Here is a 26,207-nt window from a genome sequence, read left to right as displayed (position 1 = left end):
TTGTTGAAGCATGTTTGGCAATAAATTTGGATGGTTAGTGCCTCATTTTTCCTGTAGTACTAATCATTGGTAGAAATGTGAGGCCAGTTATATGAGTATATTACAGGGAAACTCAATTCAAACAAGGAACAACAAAGCTGGCTTGTTTAGAATCGGAAGTGAAGCTTTGATTTATTGATTTTAGCTGAGCCTTCTTGATTGTGCAATGTTCACCCTTCTGACACAGAAGAGACAGCCAGCATTTCATTGAATATCCCCTCTTGAAGCATTCTCCTTCCCACTATCTCCTCCCTTTGTGTGTGTGTGTGCCTGCGTATGTGCATTCATATGTATGTGTTGCACTCCTCTCTCTCTCTCTCTCTCGCTCTCCCTCCCTCCCTCCCTCATTCCAGCTGCTAATGCAAAATAATGTTTCATCCAGCAATCCAGGGTCTAATTACAATATTGGCGTGATCAGCGTGGATTCCTTGCTCCGTCTGACAGACTGTTAAAATTGCTTACCGAAGAGAAGGAGGAGGAGACAAGAACTAAGGTGGGCCAAGGAAGCCATGGCTGCTGCCTAAAAAGCCACTCCTACAGACAGAAGGTGAGAGATGCAACGGCTGGGCTGTGGGGGGATTTTCCTGGAGGGGAGAACTGGTAGCTTGCAATATCTGTCTTCCATTCTGAAGACAAATGGGTTCTCCATTGCTGCTTCTCCATTGCCTATTCACACTACCATTGTTGCAATTTTGACAATTGCAGTTCTCTGTGTGTGCATTGTGCTTGTGCATGTTTTAAAGCACTGTGTTGCTAAGCTACACAGTCCTTTAAAACATTCACCACGCACACATGCCTACACATGAACACACACTTGCTGTCCTGATTGCTATTTGCAGCAAAATGGTCACTGATGCCGTTAGCGAAACCACGGAGGCAGAGGGTGCCACTTTGCTTCAGCTTGGCTCAGGGGCTGATGAGTTGCCATGGATGTGGGTCACTTGTCAAAGGGGGCAGTCAGCCCATAGATCTTGCAGCTGGATTCTTCCAACACTGGTTACGGTGCTAGAGAAGTTGGACTAGCCCCATGAGCAGCATGGCGCTCTCTTGTAGGGCTCCAATCTGTGCTGGAGGAGGAAGGGGGAGAAGGTAGTCAGCCCCCCAATCTTCCTCCATACTGAGGGAAGAGAATTTTGAATCCTTGTGCATTTATGAGGACTGAGATTTGGGATAAGCTGGGTTTCTAATAGAGAAATGTGTTTTGTACTCTCATTTATGAACAGTGATCATTATTCTCTGCTACAGGTTCTCATACAAATTGTGCACTATTTATACAAGAATCCTGATTCTCTGCTCAGAATAAATTGCATAAAGCAATACAGGATACAGTATTAACATGTACTAATGTTGTTTGAAGTTGAGTTTGCTTGCTTCTTTCTAAGTAGGGCATTCAAATTTTCCAGTTCTTTGGCCAGAGAGAGATGTGTTGCAAGGAGAAGTAAGAAAGCAGCAGAGATTAGGAGAAACAGTGGGGAAGGTGACTAATTTTTTATCATCTCTGAGGTCCAGAAATGTAAGGACCTATCTTTTTCTCTTATTATATATGAAGATAAAGCAATATTATTTTATATTGCACTGACACTTGTACAAAAAAGCATAACTAAGTAATGTCTCTACAAATTGACTGTAAAATTTTTAGTATTACTATTACTATTATTATGATGAAACTTGCATTAAAAAATACTCTTGCTGTTCGGAAAAACAGTTGGAGCTTCTGGCTTCCCAGAGATGCTTGTGTCTTTAACAAGACCCTAATCTTATGTGAATATGCAACACAATCCTTTACAGGTTTGGCTAGACTACTGAGTCTGGTGGATTTATTCCAGTCCCACTAAGTTGGTCTGAAGAGTGGGAAGCCAGTGACTGCAGTGTCTACCGATGGGACAACACCCAGCCTTATATTTATGGTAGATTTGGCCAATCGACGTTCCTGTGGTGACTGCATTTTTCTGAACTCCCTTTTGCAACTAGAACTTAAATGTATTCAAAACTCCTGTAGCACAAATTTTTCTTATAAAAGTTCCTCTTACCTTCTCATAGGAGTTCAAATCTCAGCCATGATAAAAGTTTGCTCAGCTCTTTGTACAAACTGCAAAATGTCTGTCCCCAGCTTTGAACTATTAGATACTTATCAAATTCTTGAGCTGAATCCTGCTTTGATTCCATTAATTCACAAAAATTGCCTTACTCCAGGATACACGTCCACACGCTCTTCTCGTAGCCAAAATAAAATTCAGCACCCTCAGAGAGAGAAGTTTAAAACACCTATTTTAATTTGTCTCCTTCCCTGACTCCTCAGAATCAGAGGTTGGCTTGCTGGCTAGCTGGATCCTGGAACCAATTGCTCTTTGTGGTTTGGTTTTGTACATTAGATATTAAAATGCATATTCATTCAGAAGAAACCACTGCATTGATCCATGTTCACAGTAACATATGCACTAGGTTTCTGCAATATAATTTTAGGAGGAGTGGAAATTTGAAGTCAGGAAGGTAGCTTTGGAAAAAAAACCATTCTATGTATTGGTTTTTCAAAAAATATTTTAAAATGTTTATTTTCCCTGATTGTACAGGTAGTCTTCAACTTACAACATGACTGTTGTTTAATGACTGTTCGAAGTTACAAGACCACTGAAAAAAAGTGGCTTATGACCATTTTTTACTTACAACCATTGCAGCATCCCTATAGTCATGTGATTGAAATCCAGATGCTTGACAACTGACTCATATTTATGAAAGGTTCCAGTGTCCTGGGATCATATGATCATCTTTTGTAATCTTCTGACAAGCAAGAATAGAGTAGAATTAATAGCAGAGTTGGAAGGGACCTTTGAGGTCTTCTAGTCTAACCCCCTGTTTAGGCAGGAAACCTATACCATTTCAGACAAATGGTTGTCCAATCCCTTCTTTAAAACTTCCATTGTTGTAGCATTCACAACTTCTGGAGGCAAGTTGTTCCGCTGATTAATTATTCTGACTGTTAGGAAATTTATTCTTAGTTCTAGGTTGGGGCTTGCTTCCCTGCTTATCTGCAGTAGCTTGCCCTGCTCACTCACACTGATGATGTTACATGGTTGGGTTAAGAAATGTCTGCAAGCAAATAACCAACGTCAGAGAGCACTTGTCAAGCATCCGGACTGTATCCATGATATCAATCACTCCGAGATGTTATCTCTCCAATTGATTTATTAGGAACAGATCTGGCACGTTCCAAAGCAATTTCCCAAGTGAAAGCTTTTTTGTGCATTACACAGAACCCACCTTCTCTCCTCCCTTCTCTCCTCCCACTTCTACACTTCATAAATCACGAGAACCAATTAACTGCAACTTCAAATTCTTAATACGACACACAGAATAACGTTGAACTTTTCAACTTTTCAACTTTTTAACTCTCTAAAAAAAATATGTGGCAGCTGAATTTCAAAGCTGACAACACTAAGGATTCCACTGTTTCTACTCTGAGCTACATATTCAGGTAGTCTTTGACTTATAACAGTTCATTTAGTGACTACTCGAAATTACAACAGCACTGAAAAAAAGTGACCCATGGCCATTTTTCATACCTACAATTGCAGCACGCCCATGTCACATGATCAGAATTCAGATGCTTGGCAACCGACTCATATTTATGACGGTTGCAGAGTCCTGAGATAATGTGATGGCCCTTTGTGACCTTCTGACAAGCAAAGTCAATGGGGAAACCAGATTCACTTAACAGCTGTGTTACTAACTTAACCACTGCACCAATTAACTTAACAAATGTGGCAGGAAAGATTGTAAAATGGGGCAAAACTGACTTAACAAATGTTTCACTTAGCAACAGAAATTTGAGGGTCAATTGTGGTCAGAACTCGAAAACAACCTGTATTGTATATCACCATAATCTTTTTCTAAAAAAACTAAGGGGCATTATTATTTTGTTTTCTTGTAGATGCCATATCCTCCTTGAGTTGTTAGAAGACTTTAAACTTTACACAGGCTGCTTGACAAGGTAGGGTGACTTTGCTAAAACTGAGCATCTGGACTCCAAAAGAGAAGATGCTTTGGTCAGGTAGTTTTCATATAGAATATCAAAGTTGTTGCTTGGCCTAAAAGCAACTATCAAAGTGTGGGTTAGGATTTCTGCAGAAAGGAGAAGAATGTCACAAGCAATTTGGAGTCACAGGTTTTTTTTAAAAAAACTGAACAGGAATTGGAGGCACAATGTCAGCTTTGTTAAAATGTTCTGTGGTCTTTGCCTACTAATTTTCCTGTCAAAGGCCGAGGTGGGCAAAGCAGTACAGTAACCACAAACTCCTTTGACATTTAGATTAAAATGTAATCATTAAAAATAAGCAATGGTATTTATTCCCTGCCCCAGCTTAATCCAAGGGAAGTAATTCTTGAGAGAGCACACGTGTTTTAGGGGGTTCAAGACACAATCCAGTTTGAACACACCTGCCTTAAAATATGATGTTAGGAGTGTTTGGAAATATTGGAGGGGAAATCCTGTAGGGAAGAATTATGCTTGTCTAAAATAGAACACAGCCTTGTCTGGGGTTTTTCTTCTGAAATGTACATAGCAGAGGGGTTTTGGAGGATTCTCCCCCATCTTATAAATCATCTTCTTCCTTGCAGAAGTATCCAGGCCTAATTGCTATGGCTGGTGGAAAGCAGGAGCTTAAGAGAAGTATAACCATTATACCCTGTTTTGTGTTTGTGGAGGTAAGAAAACCAGAGAATTTGATCAACGTTCCCGGTTTTCTCTCTTTCTCTTTCTCTTCTCTTCTCTCTCTCTCTTTCATGCACAGACACAGACACACATGCACACACAGACACACACACACACACACACACACACACACACACACACAGCCATTCTCACTTTACTAGGAAGCAGTTGTCCACACTCAAATGCTGCAGCCAGTTCAGTTTAGGGTTATAAGAGGAGTAGTGGAATATAGAGTTTGCATTTTGCTAGTGTTCCTGGAAGCTGCTCAGTAGTACGTGAAGCAAAGTTGTCCTGCTATATTACAAGAAAAGCTGCTTGGGTAGCATTGCTTGGATGGATCTTTGTATATGGGCCAGCCCTGCTCTTCTTGGTAGATGACTAGTCTTCATTACTCCATATTCCACATATGGAGGTCATTGTGGGCAGGAAGGCCAGTACGAACAGATTAGGGTTAGGGCTTGCATATCTCATAGCTTTACTAGTGTGTCCTTCCTTTTAGTGGCCTAGAACGCTTCAGCTCTGTAATATGTAAGGGTATTCAAGAATTTAGTTAGTCTACTGTTCTAGAGTTATATCTACTTACAAACAAGGGTGCAAATCTGAATACCTTCCCCTGAAATAGAACTGTTTCCCGAATTTTCTGTGTAAGTTTTCAGCAAACCTAGAAAGGTCCTCAAATGTTTGTTGATGGTTGGCCATTTGGAAATTGCATCTACTTATTTTTAGAAATTTTCATGGCATATTTTTGAAAATGAGGAAATGAGGCATGGCAATTGTTTATAGATGCAAAATAGATTTATTTACATCCCATGAAAAGCATTCAGATGCTTCCTGTAATGTGGACGGACAGAAGAAAACAGACATATATCTGAAACCTCTCCTCTGTCAAATGGAAGCCTGCATTCAGCTTGCTTCCTTTGGGCTCAGTCCCGGAGAGTTGGCCTGGGATCATTTATGAGCTATGAATTGTAAAAAGGGGAATGTCTGGGAAAGGTGGGAAGAAATCAGGAGTGGAGGGACATAAGAGAGGAGCACAATAGCCTTATTTTGGCCCAGGAAGCTGGGTTCCTCTCTTATTCCTCAACCTTCTTTCTGAATAAGAAAAGATGCATAGAAATTTGCATGCAGTAACGGGCAGGTGGCAACCACCTGTGTTTCCAAAGATCTGAAAGATCTCTTTGCCTCCCATTCTGTTAGTAGTGCCTGATGTGCCATCTTGTTCTTTTTCCAGCTGGGAATCATGGCTGGCACAGTGGTGCTGGCTTACCACTTTGAGTATTCGGACACTTTTCCGGTGCACTTTCAAGGATTCTTCTGCTATGACAATACTTTGGCCAAACCCTATCCTGGGCCAGAGGACAGTAGCCGAGCACCTCCAGTCCTGGTCTACTCTCTTGTTACTGCTGTTCCCACCATCATGGTAAGAGATCCACAAGGGAAACGGGAGGAGAAAGAACCCCTCAAGAGGAAGGGCTGGTAAATGTATCTTGGGATACTTTTGCAATGATGACATAGGCACAGCCTTCACTGTGACGGTATTAATTTCCTTGAGATTAAGACCACAAAGAGACTGACTGCTGGAGAGGAGAAGTATGAGGGCATCCAGTCATATTTGAAGCTCTGTTGGGAAATGGAGTGAGGATGTATTTGAGGGCTTACAAGACACGCCCATTAGAATCATATGGATGATTATATTCACATGATATTATATTCACATACTCTTGTCTGCTCAGATGCTTTCATTGGCGTTGCCTCTCATATTCAGAATGACCTATGTACCAACCCAAATTTGTTTCTGTATTGTTTTCATTGTTACACTTTTATCTGGCTTTTCCTCCAAATTGCTCAGGAGAAAACACATAATTCTCTCCCCATTTATTCTCATAAAACAAGATGTATTAAGAACAGTGTTAATTCAGATAATTCGACATACACCTGAACATGAGTCCCTCATATCCAATATCTTCACCAGTAAGATATGCAACATAACTGCTTTTTATTCCCCACCATCCTTTTTCTGTGTGGGAAAAAAATGACCAGAAACTCCAATAAGGATATCAGAGCCCACGTTCACAAAAGAGACCTATTTCACTTCAGCTGTTATTATCTGGTCAAGCTTGCCCCAACTAGGTCCCTAGGAAAGAAAGACCTTCGACTCCATTTGATTGAAGTGATAGGTTCTTTTACTAAGGATTAGTGGTTGCAATGAAAACAGGCTAGAACTGAGGTTCAGGTTCCCTCACAAAGCATTACAAAGTTTCCCCTTCTCCCCAGCCCTTCCTACATGACTGGCCCAACATCGTCCAATGGTGTTCTATGCAGGTGTTTTGGGAACTGCTTGGATGTTTGGTGCCACTTGGTGCAATTCACATTCCTTCCCCAGGCTCTGCAGCCTGGAAGATCAGAACAGGCTGGTTCTCACACCTCTGGCTTCTCTCAAACCTTCACCACCACTCCCTTTGGATCTTCTCTACACTCTTCTATATGCCAATTGCCTGTTTTCTCTTCCCCCTTCCCCGCCAACAATTTATGGCAGAACGCCAGCAAAGCACTATGCCGAAGATGGCAGATCTGACAGGAGCACTCTCCCCCTTTTTAACGAGGTCCTCAATGCATCGCTTTTCTTCCCTAGATGACTTGCTCCAGTGAATGGACTTTTCTCTATTGCACCTCCTTTCTCTGTCCCTTGCACGAGCCCTGCTTGCTCTGACAGCCATTTCTACACAGTGGGCATTGCTATGTTGCTTTTATTTCATTAACACTTGGGAATACCTTAGTGACCAAAGAGAAAATGGAAATAAAACTATGATTTCCTTTGAACTAAATTCCCACTGATGTAGTCCTATTGTGCTCTGAACTGCTACAGGTACTATCTACAGAAGAATTACATTTTCTCCAAGAGTCATGTAAAAAAATATGTATTTCTATTCTGATCTGTGAGAATGCTTTTCTATCTGTTTTGCCAGCACTTCCTGAATCTACTCATCTGTAACCTAGAACTCATCTAGGTTACAGATGTGGGGGGGAAGTGTCTATCCTCATGGAAATGCATGCTCTGTTTATCCCACAGCTTGGGCTGGCCTGTCTCGGACCTTGGAAGCTAGAAAATAATGTCACTTCCTCTCAACCACCTGCCCCCCATGCTAAGTCTTAGCAGTACTTCACTTATGAGAGGAAACATAAGGAATCTTGAAGGAATCCTCCAGCCCTTTTGCCCTTGCCCAGCCTTTTCCTCCCGGAGCTTACTTTAAACAACTGCTATTAAAGAGAAAGTACAATTCCTCTTTCTGCTTCTTTCTCTCTCTCACCCCAGATACTTGTTGGAGAACTGGCTGCCTTTTTCTTCCAACCCACAAGGCATAAAGAGAAAACCATCATCTCGGGCGAGTGCTGTTATTTCAATCCTCTTCTGCGCCGCATGATCCGCTTCCTGGGTAAGAGGAGAATGCCCTCCTACCTAGGCCCAGCTGAGTCCCCAGGCTCTGCCCCACTCCTCATTCTTGTCCTTTTCCTTTCATAGGTGTTTATTCCTTTGGCCTCTTCACTACCACCATCTTTGCCAATGCAGGCCAAGTGGTGACCGGCAACCAGACTCCACATTTCCTGTCAGTGTGCCAACCAAACTACACTGTGCTGGGCTGCCAACCACCCCCAGGCACCATTTACGTCACAGACAAGGCAGCCTGCACTGGAAATCCTCTCCTGGTCACTGCAGCCTGCAAGGCGTTCCCCTCCAAGGATGCTGCCCTCAGCGCCTATGCGGTGGCGTACACTGTGGTATGAAGTGGAAGCTAGGTGACAGGACAGACAGACAGATGGAGGGAGGGAGGAGGGGCCGGTTTGAGGTTCTTCCAGTAATTTAGCACCCAGTTCCCTTTCCATGTATCAGATCAGGTGGGTGGAGACCAGGTTTGACAGGCACAGAAGCGGTCAAGGTTTGGGAATGAACTGCTTCATTGAGAAGTCTGAAGTGCCCTCTGGTGGGCATAGAACAAAAGTGTGAAAGAAACATTCGCAGGATCTTTTCTCCCAGGACAGGACTGGGGGAACGATCTTTTGTGACAAAACGCTGCCTGCTGTGAGCAAAAATTATCCTTGGCAAGGGCACCTCAGGAAAAAGGATTAGCTTTGATTTCACTGTGTCCATTTCTCATTAGAAGGCAGTAAAACCAAATAGGTCCCCTGATGTTATACAGAGGGAAACCTAGCCTCTCTTCTTTCTCAGCCAGTTGAGTTCTTGTCTTCTGGCCCCTTTTCTCTCTCTAATACTGTCTGGGTACTGCAAGTGTCACATGCCATTAACAACACAAGAATTTTTAGAATCTGAAACACTGGACTAATAAATGCATTGTCTACAACAACCAAGAATGCTTGGTGTAGGCCACTGAAAGTTATTTGAAAAAATAGACTTTTTAACTAGTAAGGACAAGGAAGAAGCAAGGAGGTAGCTGACTTTCCCATTTGCTCTTGTCTTGGCTGATGCTGTCATAAGGGAAACAAGTGGTCTGTGAAGCCTGTGAGCTGGTTTATTCCAAAACTATAGCATCCCTTAGTTTTTGCTGTTTGATGCAATGGAAGAGAAAGACACATGGAAAAATGCTGACTGGGAGAACCAACTTAGACAGTGACCAGATCCTGCCATTAGGTGGATGAAACATTGTTCAGATTGCTGCGGATTGAGAGGAGGTTGTAGCCCAACTGTTTTCTCAGTGAGTGAAGAATATCTGGTTTTTGTTTTAAGGCATCAAAATGTATTGAGCCAGCAGGGGATAGTAGCCAGATATCTAAGGCAATTGGTAAAATGTAACACAATAAAATCTGGAAGATCTAAAAATGTATTAAATCAATCTTCAGAGCAGTCTTGCCAAGTCATCCACTCCACAGAGTAGCCTATAAATGTCCAATTATATATTGCCATGGGCGATAGCTATGCACCACATGGCAGGAAGGTTCTTGCTCATTTTACTATTATGGTTTATTTAACTTTTAAGCATATTATTAGCTTAATTTTCAGTAGGATATGAGAAACAACAAATACATAAAAGTACATTAAAACCATAAAACTAGTTTAAACTATCAGAATGATTAAAGTACTGTGAAAGTAGTAGAGATGCTAGAGAACAGGCACACACACTTATACAATGCAGTGCGACTTGGAAAAAGTGGTTTCTTTCCCTCCATAGTCTGAATATGAATAAAACTACGAGAGCTTCTTTTTCCATTATACTAATAGTGGTTTCCAGAACAATAGCAAGTGCAGTTTGACCGTCCCTGAGAAAACAGATAAGTCTTCTCCCCTTTATATTGGCAAAGTTTCAAGAAAACTAATTGGAATCCTACTGCTTTAGATTGCTTACATATGGGTATCTCATTTGAAAGTAAAGCCCTCACCAGAATCCTTGTGTTGCATCTTTAATCCTGGTGGCTGCAACAGATATCATTTAAAAACTAGTCTACTCCAAGTGGAACTTTTATGGGGCACAAGGTGTTGATTGGTGAATTAGTCTAGTGTCTTGGGTGTCTGAAAATTGGGATGGAGGGAAATCTAATGGTAATGCTGTCTGTCCCACATTTTTCTAGCTTACCAAGAAGTAGGTTTGTGGTCTACTTTGTCAAATAACTTGCTGAAGATTAAATACTGTATACTACCGTGTTTCTCCAACAATACGGCCTCCCCCAATAGGAAGTCCCAGCATGCTTTATAGGCATAAAATCAAATTAAGCCCCTCCCCCCAAATTAAGGCCTATATTAAACATGCGAAATGGGGAGGAATGGCGGGGGGCTGGCTGTTAGGAAGTACTTTTGTTGCATGCCCGGATATGGTGCTGCCTGCGTTGACCTCGGCGTTGGTGGGGCACTTCATGTCAGGAGACTTTCCGCCACTGTTGCTTTCCCTTCTCCCCATGCTGCCATGGCGTTTAAAGCAGCGCCGCGGCGTTTGGCGCAGCCATGCGTGGCCAGCCAGGGCTCCTCCCTGCAACCGGAACCTGGCGGAGACACTCGGCTTCAGGCGTTCCTGTTGCCACCTTCCCTTTGCCTTCGAAGGTAAAGCCAATTATTTTAAAAATGATGCCCTACTACAACAAAGACTCCCCTGCCCGAGAGGGCAGCCCAACCCCACGTGGGGAGGCGAATCTCCCGGGGCCACAACGCAGGATCGGCCTACCCCGGGAGAAGTGCCCAGCCACCACCCCTGCCTGGTGCCGGGCAGAGCATGAAGAGCTTCGTCTGGGGCACCCAGCGCAGCTGACAGGCGGGCCCTCCTGCCCGGTGGCAGAGCTCTCACCAAGGCAGCGAGCGCCTCCCTGCTGGACCCTCCGCTCATCCCGCCAGGGCCGCGCCAGAGCTGTGCGGGCTGGGCAGAGCCGGGAAAGCGAGCCGCGGGTGCGTGCCTGCCTGCCAACCAAAAGAGCCGGGCCGACCTGAGCTTGGCTTCCTTCCCAAGTCCCTCCAGCCCGAACCCGAAGGGGACACCGGGAGAGGCTGCCCGAGGCAATGATAGCACCCACCTGTCCACGGACAGGGAGGCGAGATGACAGCAGCACTGCTTCCTTGGCCAACAGAGAGAGCCCAAAGCTGCCTGTCCTTTCCATCCCTCGCCCAGCCCGTCCCTGTCCCCATGCATCTTCAAATGCGCCTGCAGCTCCAAATGCTGCAGCGGCATGGGCATCGGGTAGAAGCGCTCACTCGTCGGGGCTCAGCTCGGAGGACGACGTGGCGCAGGCTGTCGCCTTGCCTCCCTGTCCATGAATAGGTGGGCGCTATCACTGCCTTGGGCAGCCTCTCCCAGTGGCCCCTTCGGGTTTGGGCTGGAGGGACCAAGCTCAGGTCGGCCCGGCTCTTTCGGTTGGCAGGTGGGCGTGCACCCGCGGCTCATTTTCCTGGCTCTACCCAGCCCGCATGGCTTCGTTGCGGACCTGACGAGATGAGTGGAGGGTCCAGTGGGGAGGCGCTCACTGCCTTGGCAAGAGCTCTGCCGCCAGGCAGGAAGGTCCACCTGTCAGCTACGCTGGGAGCCCCAGGCAAAGCTCTTCACACTCTGCCCAACGTCAGGCAGGGATGGCAGCTGGGCACTTCTCCCGGGGTGGGCCGATCCTGAGCTGTGGCCCCGGGAGATTTGCCTCCCCACGTGGGGTTGGGCTGCCCTCTCAGACAGGGAAGTCTTTGTCATACCGGTAGTAGGGAGTTGTTTTTAAAAGAATTGGCTTTGCCTTCGAAGGCGAAGGGAAGGCAGCAACAGGAGTGCCTGAAGCCGAGTGTCTCCGCCGGCCTCCAGTTGCAGGGAGGAGCCCTGGCTGGCCGCGCACGGCTGCACCGAACGCCGCGGCATTGCTCTAAACACCACGGCAGCACGGGGAGAAGGGAAAGCAATGATGGCAGAAGGTTTCCTGATATGAAGTGCCCCACCAACGCTGAGGTCAACATCCAAGCCATTGCCACCCATCTGCCCGAGGATGCAAGGGGGGGAATTAAGTCACCCCCGAAAAGACGGCCTAGCCATTTTTTGGGGGGGGGGGTTCAAAAAAAAAATAAGGCCCGGCCTTATTTTGTGAGAAACACGGTATGTCCACAGCAGGGGTGGGATTCTACCAGTTCTGTCTGGTTCTATAGAACCCCTTGTTAACTTTCTAACCATTTGGAAACCCTGTAGTTAGAAGCAATCTCCTTTTGTTTTTTTTCCCACCCTTATTACATTCTTGCCAGAACGCCTAGACTTCCTGCCTCCAGAGCTTCTGGGTCTTGACTTTCTTAAAGGGAAAGGGTTGTTTTAAGATTTTTACACTGCTGTTGGGAGGAAATAGTTCCCTGGACAATCAGCACTTTGAAGAAATAATTGAATAATGAAGCAAAGCTTTTAGTGACAGGGAACCAAGATGAGCGACATTCAGCAAGGCTTCTTGGCTAGCTAGGAAGATTGACATTCAAACATGAGTTTACATACCCTTTCTGACAATGGTGCGCTTCAAAAAATTTTACTACCGGTTCTGTGGGCATGGCTTGGTGGACATGGCAGGGGAAGGATACTGTAAAATCTCCATTCCCTCCCGACCTCACTAACCTGCTTTCCAGCTCTGTTCTCCTGTGCAGGGCAACAAAAAAAGACCCAGCTGATCAGCTGGGACTCGAGAGACAGATAATAGATGGGGGCAGGGCCAGTCAGAGGTGGTCTTTGCTGGTTCTCCGAACTACTCAAAATTTCCACTACCGGTTCTCCAGAACTGGTCAGAACCTGCTGAATACCACTTCTGCTTTCTGGGTTTTGATCTAAAACTGGTTTTTGTGAAGGTTATTCTGTGCTTGGTGACCTTTAATCCTGTGTTTATTGATGGGATAATTTTCCCTATTCAGCTTCAACAAGCAGCAGCTACTGTTGTCATTTAATTATTTGTATTGTGTTTGGATTTTTTCCTGCCTCATGATTTCTTTTTCTTTCTGGGGAGGGGGGGTCTTCCTTCACTGCTTTAGTACTATCTGGCACTGTCCTTTTGGGGTATACTGCCAAGAGGCAGGATGCAAGCTTGGCACTGTTTTTTTTTACTGCCTTTCTGGGGGCATGTGACCTTTCCTTAAATCTGGATGGTTTCCTTAGGATATCTTGTGAGGTGAGTGAGACCAGCTGGTGTGTTTAAGTGGTGCAAATGGATCTAAGGATTGCTTTTCTTGGGTGTGCTTTTTCTGGAGAACTTAGATGACCTCTCTGCTAAAGGGTTTCACTTTATGAGCAAGAATTGGCTGCTTGATAGTTATCACTGCATCTTAACTATTTTCATTCCTTAAGGTGCTCTGGCACCCTGCCTGATTTGTAACTCTGGCTTGCAGATATTTTTAATCTAATGATTGGTATTAATTAATGATTTGCAAGCAAAGAAGCTTTTTGTATTTTTGTACAGGTAATCCTTGACTTACAACAGTTCATTTAGTGACCATTCAAAGTTACAATGGCACTGAAAAAAATGACTTATGATGATTTTTCACACTTATGGCCGTTGCAGCATCTCCACCATCATGAGAGGCCAGGCGAGGAGAAGCACCCCTTGACATGAGTGATGTCAAGTTGGCCATGCCCACCCAGTCACAAGACCACCAAGCCACACCCACCAACTAAGTCACACACACTGAACAGGTTGTTGAAAAAACTGAATCCCACCCCTGGTCCACAGCATTTTGCTGGTCTACAAATTTAGTCACTGTCAAAGAATGAAATAAGATTGGTTTGGCATGATCTGTTTTTAACAAATCCATGCTGACTGCTAGTTATTGCTTTATCTGTTTCTAGATATTCGCAGATCTGTGTCAGGACTCCAACATGCACCCCCCCATTCAAATCATAAGTCTCTAGCTACATCTCTCAGAGTAAAAAAGATTGATTTATGAGGAGTTGACATGTCGGTGTTTCCTGGTTGCAGTCGACTCTGACATATCATTCATTTCATCCTTGACCCTGGTCTTCCCCCCACCCCTTGGATGTATATTCCCCAAAGAGACACATCCATAGCCAAGAGTCATCAATCATGCTCTCCAGTAATAATTTTGTGCGCCAGAAGCTTTGGTTGCCAAAGTGATTATCTGAAGCATTTAAGGAATGCACTGCTTTCCCCACTCCCTTTCTGCTGGCAACTAAAGAGACTAAAGAAGTATTTTTTAGTTGACAATCTGTATTATCTTTTTCAGTATCTTCCTAGGTATTGATGTTAGACATTGATGTCTGTAGTTTCCTGGGTCTATTCCCCCCATCTCACCCACCCTTTTTTTTTTTTGAAGATGGGAACCACATCAGCTCTTTTCTAATTCCTCGGTGTTCTAGGATTTTTGAAAGATATGGTAGAATGATTCTGAGACGGTGGTATTGAGCCGGTTTGCACAGCATCGGGTGAACCGGTAGCAAGGATTTGGCATGGGTCACTGAACCGGTAGTAAGTTGTGGCTGGCCACACCCCCAGCCTGGTCGCCCAGATGCCGCTGGCTTGCTTGGCCTACCTGCCCAATGCTCACTTACCCCGCCCGCCTGACGCTTGCCCCTTAAAGTATTTCTTTCTTTTTCCTCCTGACAATCAGCTGTTCATATGATCAGCTGTGCTGGGATTGCCCTTGCTGAGGCCAGAAAGGCAAAAAATGGAGGGAGGGGCTGAACCCCCCCCTCCATTTTTTGCCTTCCTGAGCTCCAGAGAAGCCTTTTGGGAGCAAAAACGCCCCCCAGAGGCTCCCCCCAAAAAGCAAAAAACCCCAAAGCCACGCCTACCCAGTCACATGGCCATGCCCACTTAACCACGCCCACCAAGCCATGCCCACAGAACCGGTAGTAAAGTTTTTTGAATCCCACCACTGTTCAACATCTGCCAGGTCCTTCAGAACTCTGGGATGTAATCCTGGTACTTTATATTCATCAAGATCAAACCATATCTTTAACCATTGTCTTGCTTATTTTAATTTTTATTTCTGTCCTGTCTTTTATGGTTAGCTTTTTGATAGGTTGGGTTATAGTTTCTTTTTGTTTGAAGACTGGTGTACAGAATGATTTAAGCAGTCCCAAAGGTGCTTTTTCAAGAGGCAACTGCACTTTATTATTTTTCTTTGAAGATGTTTCATTTCTCATCCAAGAAGCTTCTTCAGCTCTGACTGGATGGTGGAGAATGGAAGAATCTATATTCCTTGCAGACAGCTAGACATTTGCATTCTTCTAGACAATCATTGAGACTACTTTGGGGGGTTTATTTGTCACCAGGGTCACCTGAGTAGTGCAAATGGGTGTGAAACTATTAAAAGGACTGTTGTAGACTAGAGATAGATGATGCCAAATCTCCCCCCCCCCTCTATTGAGAGGGCTGTTCAATTTTGACATAGATGGCCTCTTTAACCCCTCTTTCAAACCTCTCTGTCCTCTTCCTCCGCAGCAGCCGAACAAAGGAGCTGTTGGAGGAGGGGAGGAAAGAAGGGAGGAAAGAAGAAGGAAAGGAGGAAAAGAAAGAAGGAAAGGAAGGAAAGAAAGAAGGATGAAAAGAAGGAAGTAAAGAAAAGGAGGGAAGCGGGAGGGAAAGAAGGAAGCAGTCCAGCCAGCCACTTGGAGAGGCCATTTTATAATCGAATATAAACATGGAAAGTGCTTAAAAACACCCAAAAGCACTCACTAAAAGGAGAGACTGGAGCCAGCTTTGCTGCTTGGGGACAGGGAGGAGGAAAATAAATCTGTAACCCAACAGACCACATTTTGGAGGGGAACGGTCTGGGACAGGCTGACAGATGGAGGCAGCTGGTGAATGAAGATTGGAACATGGTCTGGAAAGTGCACACCTGCCCTGCCTATGCCTATGCTCCCCATTGATGTATCTGCTGCAAGCATGGTGCAACGGTTGAATGCCTGTAGCAGGGCCACCTAGGGAGATGAGCAATTGGTGGAGGGAGAGAGGAAGAGGTTAAGGGGAGGCAGTGGTGCTCTTTCGGCCTCCCTTCTGGTTCTCACTCCGTGCTTCCTCTGGCTCGTCCCAGCTGCCACCATCCCCAAGATGGAGGTGGTGGCGGCACACAGCTAAGACAAGGAAAGGGCAAAAATCATGGTGCCCTCCATTTCTCCCACTCCCCTTTTTAGGGGCCCAGCAGCAGCGACCATGTCAGTGCCACTCACCCTGTAGGAACTGGGCTCAGATGTCTTGGCCAGCCACTCTTCCTCCTCTTCCACTTTTCACACCGCTACCAGCGGCCTTGGCCCACCTGAGGGAGACAGTAAAGAAGCAGGTAGGCAGGCAGACCGGCTAGCAGTGGTCAGGGGCGAAGGCTGCTGTCAATGCATCTTCCTGCCTCATGGAGGCGACAGCAGGAGAGGCACCGGGGCAGCTGTCAGGGGAAAGAAAGTGGGGTTCCAAATTGGGGTTGATCTCTTATTTGGGGGAGGAGGTTGTTGAGATTGTTGAATTTAAATTTAAAAGAAATTTAAAAGTTGAAAAAAGGTTTAAAATTGAAAAAAAATTAAAAATTGAAAAAATAAACTGAAAATTGAAAAGAGAAATTTAAAAATTTAAAACAATTAGTTTTTTAAAAAAACTTCAGAAATTCTAAAAATTTAAGGATTTATACGTTTTTTGGCCCTTTATGAAGTGTTATGCATTTTTGTTCTTGTTGTTGTTAGAAATGCCGGGTTTTTTTCTAGGAAGTGCTTCTCTCTTAACTCAGGGTCCAGTGTGTTGCTCTCAGCCACTGGTCTGCTGCCACATACTGTAGTTCTGTTTCACCACTGCTCAATGACCTCCGTTTGCAATTCACCACTTCCGGTCAACTGCCGGGCAGGGTTGCTGGGCCACCTCTCCGTCTCTCAGCTCAGCTGCCGGGCTATCTCTCCATCTCTCAGCTAGAACACTGGGCCACCTCCCAGCTGGGTCACTTCTCAGTTGGGCCATCTCAAGCTGGGTTTTCAAAAGCAGTTTGCCTTTGCCTCCTATCTGAGGAAGAGGGATTGACCCAAGCTCCCCCAGCTGGCATCATGTTGCAGGCAGGACTAGAAGTCACGGTCTCCCAGTTTTTATCCCGTTGCTTTAACCACTATACCAGATTGGCTGGTCTTCTGCCTGTCTTTTTTTCCTTATTTTAAAAAGAGTTGTGCCTTGGTTATATATGCATGGTTATGCTGTGCAACATTTTGAGCCCTTTTCAAGGAAGATGAAGGGCATCTCAGCTAACTCTCCTATGCTGTTCTTCCTTTTCCACAGATGTATGTCACACTGGTTTTTCAGCTGAAGGGCTCCCGCTTGGCCAAGCCATCCCTGTGCCTGGCACTCCTCGGCCCAGCATTCTTGGTGGGTGTGGTGCGTGTAGCCGAGTACCGGAACCATTGGTCTGATGTACTGGCTGGGTTCCTCACCGGCGGGGCCATTGCCATCTTTCTGGTAAGTGTTCTGTGTTTGAGGCTCTTCAAGGGAGGGGAAAGGGCAGGGCTTCCATCTCAGCGTTCAGGCACCATCAGAACTATTCTGGGAAGGAGAAGCCGTTCCAGTCACCATGGCACATATAGTGGCAGTGCTGTTGGAGCTTCTTTACCATGTTTTGCAGGGTAGAGCTCCCTTTTTAAATATGGTGTGTCATCAGGCAGTTTCTAAAACTATTCCCTTATCAGCACCCAAGGGTTAAAACTTAAAGGCCAGGCCAATGATGCTATTCTAAGGGAAGATAAGAATTATTATTATTATTATTATTATTATTATTATTATTATTATTATTATTATTATTATTTTGGGGGACGACAGCTTACCTTAAAAAATAACCTTTATCTTATTATTTTTATCTTATCATTTTTTTTCTGTGGGACTCTGGCACACATTAAAAATGAAATTCTGTTGCAAAAGTGTACACATACATAACACATATAGCTATTCTATATATATCCATATGTATATACCTACACCCTAATATATAAAAACATATAAATATTAATCACTGTCCATTTTGAATACATAATATGTTATCGTATTAGTTTGTGTTGTGTTGATGACTGTGTTATAGTTTTCCCAAATGCAGACATGAATGGGGCAATTTCTCATTTGACCTAGGCTATCTTGAGTAGCATAATACAGTTTGGAGAAGTGGCTATTCTGGGTTGGGGTAACAGAAATGTAAACTAGCTTGGTTCCTACTAAAACACAAGCTAACTTTTTACCCCCTTTTGTATGGCTGAGAGGTTCACCCGGTCACCTCCATCTGCTCACATGAACATCTTGCCCTCATTCCTTTTACATTTCAATAAAAAGGCAGCTCATGGTTCCTCTGTCATGCCCAGCTATTCACTCCATACTAGTGAATATCAAAGTGAGTCCTGACCGAACGGCTCATGCTCATAACAAGACAAATAAGGCCAATTATGAAGAAAAATTAGGGCTTGATCAAGAAGCAGCTGGCAAAAGGAATGGGAAAAGCCACATAAGAAACTGTGTTAATGGGTTTATCAGTTGCAAAGCTCTGTTGAATGTTCCGTCTGATGCAGAGTACTATGTTGGCAGAAATCAGGAAAAGAGCCCTTTAATGCTGCTCTTCTTCTCTTTTTGGATAGGTGACATGTGTGGTCAACAATTTCCAAAGCCCTGTATCCTCAGCCAAGAAAGTTTCTCCACCTGAAAATCTACCCACTGTCCCAGTCTTGGGATTACCCTGTGTTGACAGTTCCCTTGACAAATTAAGTGTGGCTCAGGTAAGAGATATTCCTGATGCACCCCTGCATACTTCCTCCTCTTCTTCAGTCTTCTCTTTAATCTAAAACACCTACCCACACATACACATGCACAGCTAGCACCACATTTGAGGATGCACTAGGCAAAATGCCTTTTAGTGGGCTTCTTCTACCTCTTCAATGGGTTTATATGGCAATATTTAGAAAAAGAAGAGGACAGTTGGTCCAGCTGCCATTTAAATTTCCTGCTGTTCTCCTGGAAATCCTATTTTCAAACATATGGTGATTTTAAACTGGAGATTTGTGCCAGGTAGGGCAATCATGAACAGGAGGCTCAACTGAGATGCCGACATCTGAGGTTGGGGCTGATCCTCTCCCAACCTACCTTCTTCTCTTCGGAAACCAAAATCTTGTTTCCTCACTTAAAAAGATATAAAGATGCAAAGCATTAGCATCAATGGATTTGCTTTCTCTCTGTGCCAGGGCGGATGTTGACAATTTTGCAGGACAGTTTTATAGTAGGGTGGGAGTCAAACTGAACACAGATAGATTATCAGTTTGAAAAGACTTCCTTTAATATAAATGAGAAATGTTTCTAAATCCTGAGCATCACTCACAAATTCTGGGTAACAAAGGAAAGAAAGGTGTCAACTTGAACAGGTGTGCCAAGGCAAATAGGATCTGAAGAGCGAATAGGAAGAACAGGAGACTCACTAAGACACACTAAATTATCACTCTGTTGTATGGGATGAAGGACAAAGCTTCTTAACACTGTTTTTCCAGCCACCAAGGAGAGGATTAATTAAAACCCATCTCTTTGGGAGTTTCTCCATCCCTAGGTAGGAGATTTCTAGTAAACCCCACATACTGTGGCTCAAGTAGTATTTAGTACCACAGTGTTGAATGTAGGGGAATTTTAGTAGCTTCTGCCATCTCTTATAGAGAACTTCATCTTAGGTGAAGAAACAATAGTAAGAAGAAATCAATGAAGCAAAACTTGCTCAAGTAAAATGTTGCTGGTAAGCACTAGGGTTCACATTAAGGATTGTAAACTTTTAAACAACTCTGTGAATGAACAAAAATACGATTGCATATTTTTTGGTATTTCCTTTTACAAGGCTCCCACTTAATTATTCAGAGAAACTTTTAATTTCTACCTTATTTTCCTCCCCCCTTTTTTGTATGTGTGCCTTGGAGTCAGCCTTTTGATTCCTAACAACTGCCTTGGCAAGTAATTGCAGTTTTTATGGCAAGTTTTTTTCAAAAGTGGTTTGCCATTGTCTCCTTCCTAGATCTGAGAGAGACTGACTGATCAAAGATCACCCAGCTGGCTTTGTGCCTTAGGTGGGACTACAACTCTCAGTTCCTTGGTTTATAGCCTTAACCACGACATCAGACTGGTTCTCTGGAGCTCCATTCTTAGAATGTTCTTTCTACTCTTATGAAAACATTCTCGCCTGTTTTTCTTTTTTTTAAAAAACCCCTTTTGTTGTATAAATAATACAATCATAGATCTAATAGGCTTTATAAATACTCTGCTCAGGCAAAATTCAGTAGGACATCTCTGACCATGACCTTTGTTAGAAGACCTTTTGTGATCATCCTACTCCCAATCTCAAGGCAACATAATTTTTTAAACTGTAGAGTTAGTGCTGAAATTGATGCATAGAGGGAATTGTTATCAGGCAAATAAGGGAATAAGTGCAGGAAGCAAATAGCTTTTGGGCCCAGGTATTTTGTATTTATTCTGTGGAAAACAGTTAGATAGATCCTTCTCTCTCTCTCTCTCTCTCTCCCTCTCTCTCCCTCTCTCTCTTTCTCTCTCTCTCTCCCTCCCTCCCTCCTGTCTCAAATGATGAACTAATATACTGATATACATGGAGGCTTTATGAAGCTTTTTAACTTAGAAATTCTTGCTCTTCTATCTCTGAAAGTGTTGTTCTCCCCAACTCCAAATATTCCAATGCTCTAACATTTCTCCCTAAAGAAAACAAGTTTACAACTTATTTCTTTCTTCTTTCCACTTGGGTGTGAATAGTAAATATCTAATGATGTTAATTTCTGTCTCATTCTCTCCCATTTAACCATGTCTTCCCCCTCCACTGCCCTGCCCTGGTGTTGTCCCCTTGGGTGGAGTATGGCTGCAGCAGGTGAGGGACACCCCAGAAGAACCGGAGTTTTCTACACTACTCTCAAGAGGTCTGGAAAGGCAGCTAGCACGATCTCTACACTTGGCAGCACCTGGCAGTGCAGCAATGACCCGTCCTTATGAGTAAGTGCCTGTTCCCAGAATTGTCTATCATGACCCCTTGCAAGGTATCCTTGCTTACTCTCGGCAGCCTAAGTTGGTACAGAGAGTCGGCATAGGCATCATGGGAATAGAAGGAGAAGGAAAGGATACTTCAGATTGACATATGGCTGGATATCGGAGGCAGGCAAAAAGTCATGGTGCAAAAGAATTGGATCAGATATCCTGATGTTCACGCAGAAACTTCGGGGGGTCCATTTAGACATAGGAAGGGAAATGGAGGGTGGTATAGAATATTCAAAATCAGAAATGTTTCACTTGGAAAAAGCACAACATTTTTGAATTTACACTAGTCATACTACAGATAAATAGCATTACCCAGTATTAATGTAGTGCAGGGGTGTCACACAGAGCCTGGGGAGGCGCATGAGCTCTGTTTTTGTTGGCACAGAGTTGTAGGAGGCTGTTGCAGCTGAAAACGGAGCTCGGGAGCCCATTTTCTTTGGCAGGGTGCTCTGACACGAGTGACGTCGAGCTAGCCACGCCCACCCTGGCCATGCCTATACCACGCTCACACACCCCGAGGTCAAGCATAACCCTGATGTGGCCCTCAATGAAATTGAGTTTGACACCCCTGATGTAGTGATATGCTCTCTGACATGGTTTTTCACCACAGTGCAACTGGATGGTGTTATATATTGCTGGTGTCCTTCAGATATTTAGGGCAACTATGACTGCTGTGTGCTTAGAGCCTTTTGAGAAAAAGAGGAAGTTCTTTGGAAGGATGAAAAAGAGGAAGTTCTTTGGAAGGATGAATGCGTTACATATGGAAAGTCCAATTTAGGACTAAACAACCTTTTTAGTGAAACATCAGAGAGCTATTGATGAGACATGCCTAAACTGTGTGCACAATTATTAGACAAGATTTTTATGCATATTTTCCACCTCCAAACTGTATAAACTTGGATGCTTAGTGGATATACGCATATTAGGTGATGTGTTTTTGTGTGATGTGGGAAGGTGAGGCCTAAGGACGGCAACACCTTATATCAAGGTGTGCATAATTATTAGGCAGCTTCTTTTCCTCAGGCAGAAAGGGGACCAAGAGAGACATTTAACTGACAGAAATCAAACATTGTAAAAGGTCTTTCAGAGGGAAAGCACTCTTGAAATTGCTAAGTTATTGGGGTGTGATCACAGAACCATCAAACCTTTTGTTGCAAATACAGTATAATCATTTCCTTTTCTTGAGGTGCATTTTAAATAGTTTTGACCTGAGTTTATGCATAAGAAAGAGGTAGTTACAATGAAGAATGGAAATGGGATGAATTAAAATTGTCCCCTGAAGTAGTATAAAAGCTTTCTGTGCAGTTTTATTGCCCATTTAAGTTGCCCCAGCCTCTTTGATGCAATAAGAAAATATTGTGCCTTGTTACAAGCAATGATTCCTGGTCTTCCTGATACTGTAGTTGAGCCAGATTATAACTTGACATATCCCCAAAATTTTAGTTTCCAGGTTATGCCTACTACTACAGTATTTCATTTAATGCATATTACAGCATTAAGAGAATTGGTTCCAGAAATGCAAATCCATCAGAGACCTGCTTGTTTGAATATTGTCCTCTGCTCTTAGTTTTACTCTACTCTTCTGCGGTTATTTAATTCATTTTAGAGTTTATCATTTTGTTTTACTGTTTTACCCCTGGTATGAACTGTCAGAGAGCTTTGCCAATTGTGCAGAACAGAAATGAAGTTTGTAGCTATAAAGAAAATGTTAAGATGTTGATGAAGGAGGCCCTCTTCCCTGAGAAAACACTGGGTGTGATGAACCACATACAGCAAGAAATCTGGTAACATTTCATACATGCTTGATTCTATGCAGTCCACTTGGCACCACTTTCCTCTCACTCCCTAGATTAAAAATGTCCTCTTGCTCTGGCCACCTCATCCTTTCCCCTTAACCCCTTAAGGCAGAAGGGACACCATAAAAGCAGAAGTGCCTGCCATTCTTTGGAATTTGGTTTAAGCACTGAAAACCTACACAGAAGAAAAATCAGTGCAGGCGATCAACATCTCTTCCTCTCCATCCACCCATCTGCCCATCTACTCCACTACCAGAAGGTCCCTCTCTCTGCTCAACCACCAATCTGAAACAAGTGCATTTTATGGCCCACAAATGGCAGATTGGACCCTTGTAAACAGGCACACATTTCAGAGGAATCCACTGTTTTCAATGTATTTGTGTGAGTGGTTCTGTGCAAAATATCCTAGCTATTGCTACTAGGTAGGGAGATTCTGAGATGATAATGACTTGTGCCTTCTGGGAAAATTTGCACTGACAGCTTAATTTCCACATTTAGGTTGCAGTCCTGTGCACATTTTCAGGGGCATAAGTCCCACTGAACAAAATGGAACTTGCTTCTGAATAAACACACATAGGATTTGGATGTAAGTCTTTGCTTTCTGTGTTGCTGTGCTGTTCTGCTCACTGGTTTTGTTTACACCAGAATACACTTTTCCATTGTTCAAGTCTTTTTTAAAGTGAGATATATGGTTAAGTGGTATAAGAAGAGACAAGGAAATCCTCTCTTGAACCTGATAATTCAAACTCGATAGCAAAAAGCCTTGCCCGTGCAATGAAAAGTTAAATACCTTGGCTTGAAGTCATGACTACTAGAGATCTGCTCTTTAAAACACACACATGGAACCATAAACATAAAAAGAAATTAAAGACAGTTGATATTTGATTTTGCCTAAGAAGTTAAAGATGGAAAGAGGTGACAGTTGGCTTTCCCCTGTTTTCTGGGACTCAGCTGAAGGCTTTGCTGAAGAATTCTAAAGCTTGAATTTAATTTTGATCTGCAGAGTTTGTTCCTGTTTTTTAAGTCCATTCTGACTTACTTACTCACTCCCTTCTCCCCTCCCTTCCTCTGTTCCAGAATCACGGAGCTGTGTTCACAGAGGCCACTTGATTCTCAACTTTGTCTCTTCCCCTCCACCCCAGATGTCCTCATTCCCTCCCGGTTGGTCACAAGTGAAGTCTGACCTAAGAAAGCATTCTTGATATGGAGCTAGATCTTGGGGGGTGGGCTCTAACCTCATACTCTCCATTTCCCAACCTATTTCTTGGACTTTCCTGGAATCAGGTTTGTTAGTTGTCATAACATAGTTCTGGTTCTATGATGTGAGTGTACAGCATAGATTGGGGAGGGAAAATAAGGGTGAAAATAAAACCCCATTACTTTTTCAGTTGGTCTGATGCCATTCACCATGTTACCAACTGAACATCATTGCTAGGAATGAGCTCTTGGGATTTTGATCACAGCCTGCTTTGCCAAGGTTCTTTTAGGAATCCTTGTCATCTGATAAGGCATTATTTCCTTTACTGTTGATTCCTCAAGAAAAAGGTTAGGTGCCATTTCCAGAAAAATAGCTCTATCTTGGGAATACACTGAAGAAGGCACATTTGACCAAGAGAGGTGGTTTTGATTGCAGGAGTTTTAATAAAAGAAGTTTACAATTAAATTTGCAAATTAAAGATTTGAATAGTCAGAAAAATTATTAATTAATCATTATGGTAGCTAATATTGTATTTGAAGACCAGAATTCAAGCAAATAAGACATAACTCAGAATCTTAGGGCTGTCCTCTATAGGCAGTTTTGATACCTTCTTGATTGAGCTATTACCAATAAACCTTGTTATAAAAGTAAATAAGAATCTGGTCTCAAGATATGGCCTTTGATGAAGAACTTTCAGGTAACATTGGAATGATTTTTGTCCAAGGCTTTGAGGAGATATATGTCATTAGAAAGACTGGATTATGGTCTATGCTCAGCTTCATACGATCACTTCATAGGAAAGGTTGGCTGAAGAAAAGTAAACTACATGTGATCCACAGCACTTTCTTCTGAGCTTAGTCATCAGAAACAAGCAATAACACTCCAGCTCAAATAGATTCTTTTTAGAGTCAATTGTTGCTGCTTTCCAAGGTGTTATCCTAGAGTCTTTCTGGAGCTCAATGTGAAAACATTTTAAACATACAGTTTCATCAGCTCTGCGCCTTGATCATTTGTCCCCAGTTAAATCTGGATCATTTGTCCCCTAGTTGAATCTGGAGCCATTTGCATGCTGGGAGGGGGAGCGGGGAAGCTTTCAACAGAGCTGAGTTCCTATTTCATCGTTATCTTAGGGATATGTTTTCATTGCAAGAGAAATAGATGTCAATCTTATTCCATTGTAGTTACTTCCAATGAGTAAAGATTTTCAAAACTACATTTCCAAACAATGCCATATAGGAAACCATGACTTGTTGCTAACCTTGTTCTTGTTTAAATGCACAATGTGGATTCCTCACAATGGCGGCTTCACTTGACTCACCCACCATGCTCAATAACAGTTGTTGCAGCTGCTTGGCAGATGATCATTATTCCACACTGTTCTGCACAACAGGATGATAATATCTCCCATGTCCTCCAAACAACAGCTAGAGATCCCTTATATTTCCATTCCTCCATCAGTGAAACCCAACTGTATTGAGCATTATTCCCATTTTAAAGATGGGAATTGTAGTCCAACACATCTGAAGGGTTCCAGATTAGGAAAGGCTGTCTTTTTCTCACTTTCCCTGCTATTCTTCCTGGTGCTAATAATTATTATTGTCTCTGCTACACAGCTGCTGGTCAGCTGCATGGCACCTTCTGAGTGTAGCACAGGGATGGGTGGGCAGTTGCTTGGAAAACTTGGCAGAGTACACTGCCCCACTGTGCTCAGTGAAGAATTTCCCACATCCTTCCAAAATCTATTTTAATAAAGTTCTGTTTGAACAATCTGTCTTGCTTCACAGTGTCCTTCATTTCAGGAAGAATTCTAGTAAATGGCACAAACAAAGCAAAGAAATGTTAATGTTAAATCAGATAAAAGCATCTAATCCAAAATGAGGCCATGTTGTTTTCAGGCTAAGTGATATAATAAATGGGATCTGCTAAGCATGTTATTTTTTTACGCACAGCTGTGGAATTGGTTCCAAATCTAGACCTAGAAAACCTAGAACTAAGCCACCTT

At 43.4% G+C, this 26,207-nt stretch overlaps 1 protein-coding gene across 2 annotated transcripts; it reads left to right on the top strand.

Annotated features, from left to right (window-relative positions):
• Window positions 1-502: 502 nt before the first annotated feature.
• PLPPR2 (phospholipid phosphatase related 2) lies at window positions 503-25,974 on the top strand. Of its 2 annotated transcripts, none has more exons than XM_026716811.2 (9): window positions 503-586; window positions 4,654-4,740; window positions 5,979-6,167; window positions 8,061-8,181; window positions 8,268-8,524; window positions 17,447-17,623; window positions 18,781-18,918; window positions 21,045-21,169; window positions 24,085-25,974. In XM_026716811.2, the coding sequence occupies exons 2-9, from the start codon at window positions 4,675-4,677 to the stop codon at window positions 24,188-24,190; spliced, it is 1,179 nt and encodes a 392-aa protein (XP_026572596.1). In that variant the 5' UTR covers window positions 503-586; window positions 4,654-4,674; the 3' UTR covers window positions 24,191-25,974. The 2 variants fall into 2 exon arrangements, with proteins under 2 accessions (XP_026572596.1, XP_087782107.1); XM_087925981.1 differs by lacking the exon at window positions 503-586 and adding an exon at window positions 3,966-4,027.
• The last annotated feature ends 233 nt before the right edge of the window (window positions 25,975-26,207 follow it).

This window comes from Pseudonaja textilis, chromosome 2, assembly GCF_049901715.1.
Source record: "Pseudonaja textilis isolate UNSWEBS1 chromosome 2, rPseTex1.2, whole genome shotgun sequence".
Classification (NCBI taxonomy): domain Eukaryota; kingdom Metazoa; phylum Chordata; class Lepidosauria; order Squamata; family Elapidae; genus Pseudonaja; species Pseudonaja textilis.
Note: the sequence above shows the minus strand (reverse complement) of the source record. Positions and strands in the feature narration are given on the sequence as shown.

Coding starts and splice junctions, on each gene's coding strand:
- PLPPR2 (XM_026716811.2), top strand. CDS start 4,675: ATGGCTGGTGGAAAGCAGGAGCTTAAGAGAAGTATAACCATTATACCC. Junction 17,624..18,780: donor GGGCCATTGCCATCTTTCTG/GTAAGTGTTCTG, acceptor CTTTTTGGATAG/GTGACATGTGTGGTCAACAA. Junction 18,919..21,044: donor ACAAATTAAGTGTGGCTCAG/GTAAGAGATATT, acceptor GTATGGCTGCAG/CAGGTGAGGGACACCCCAGA.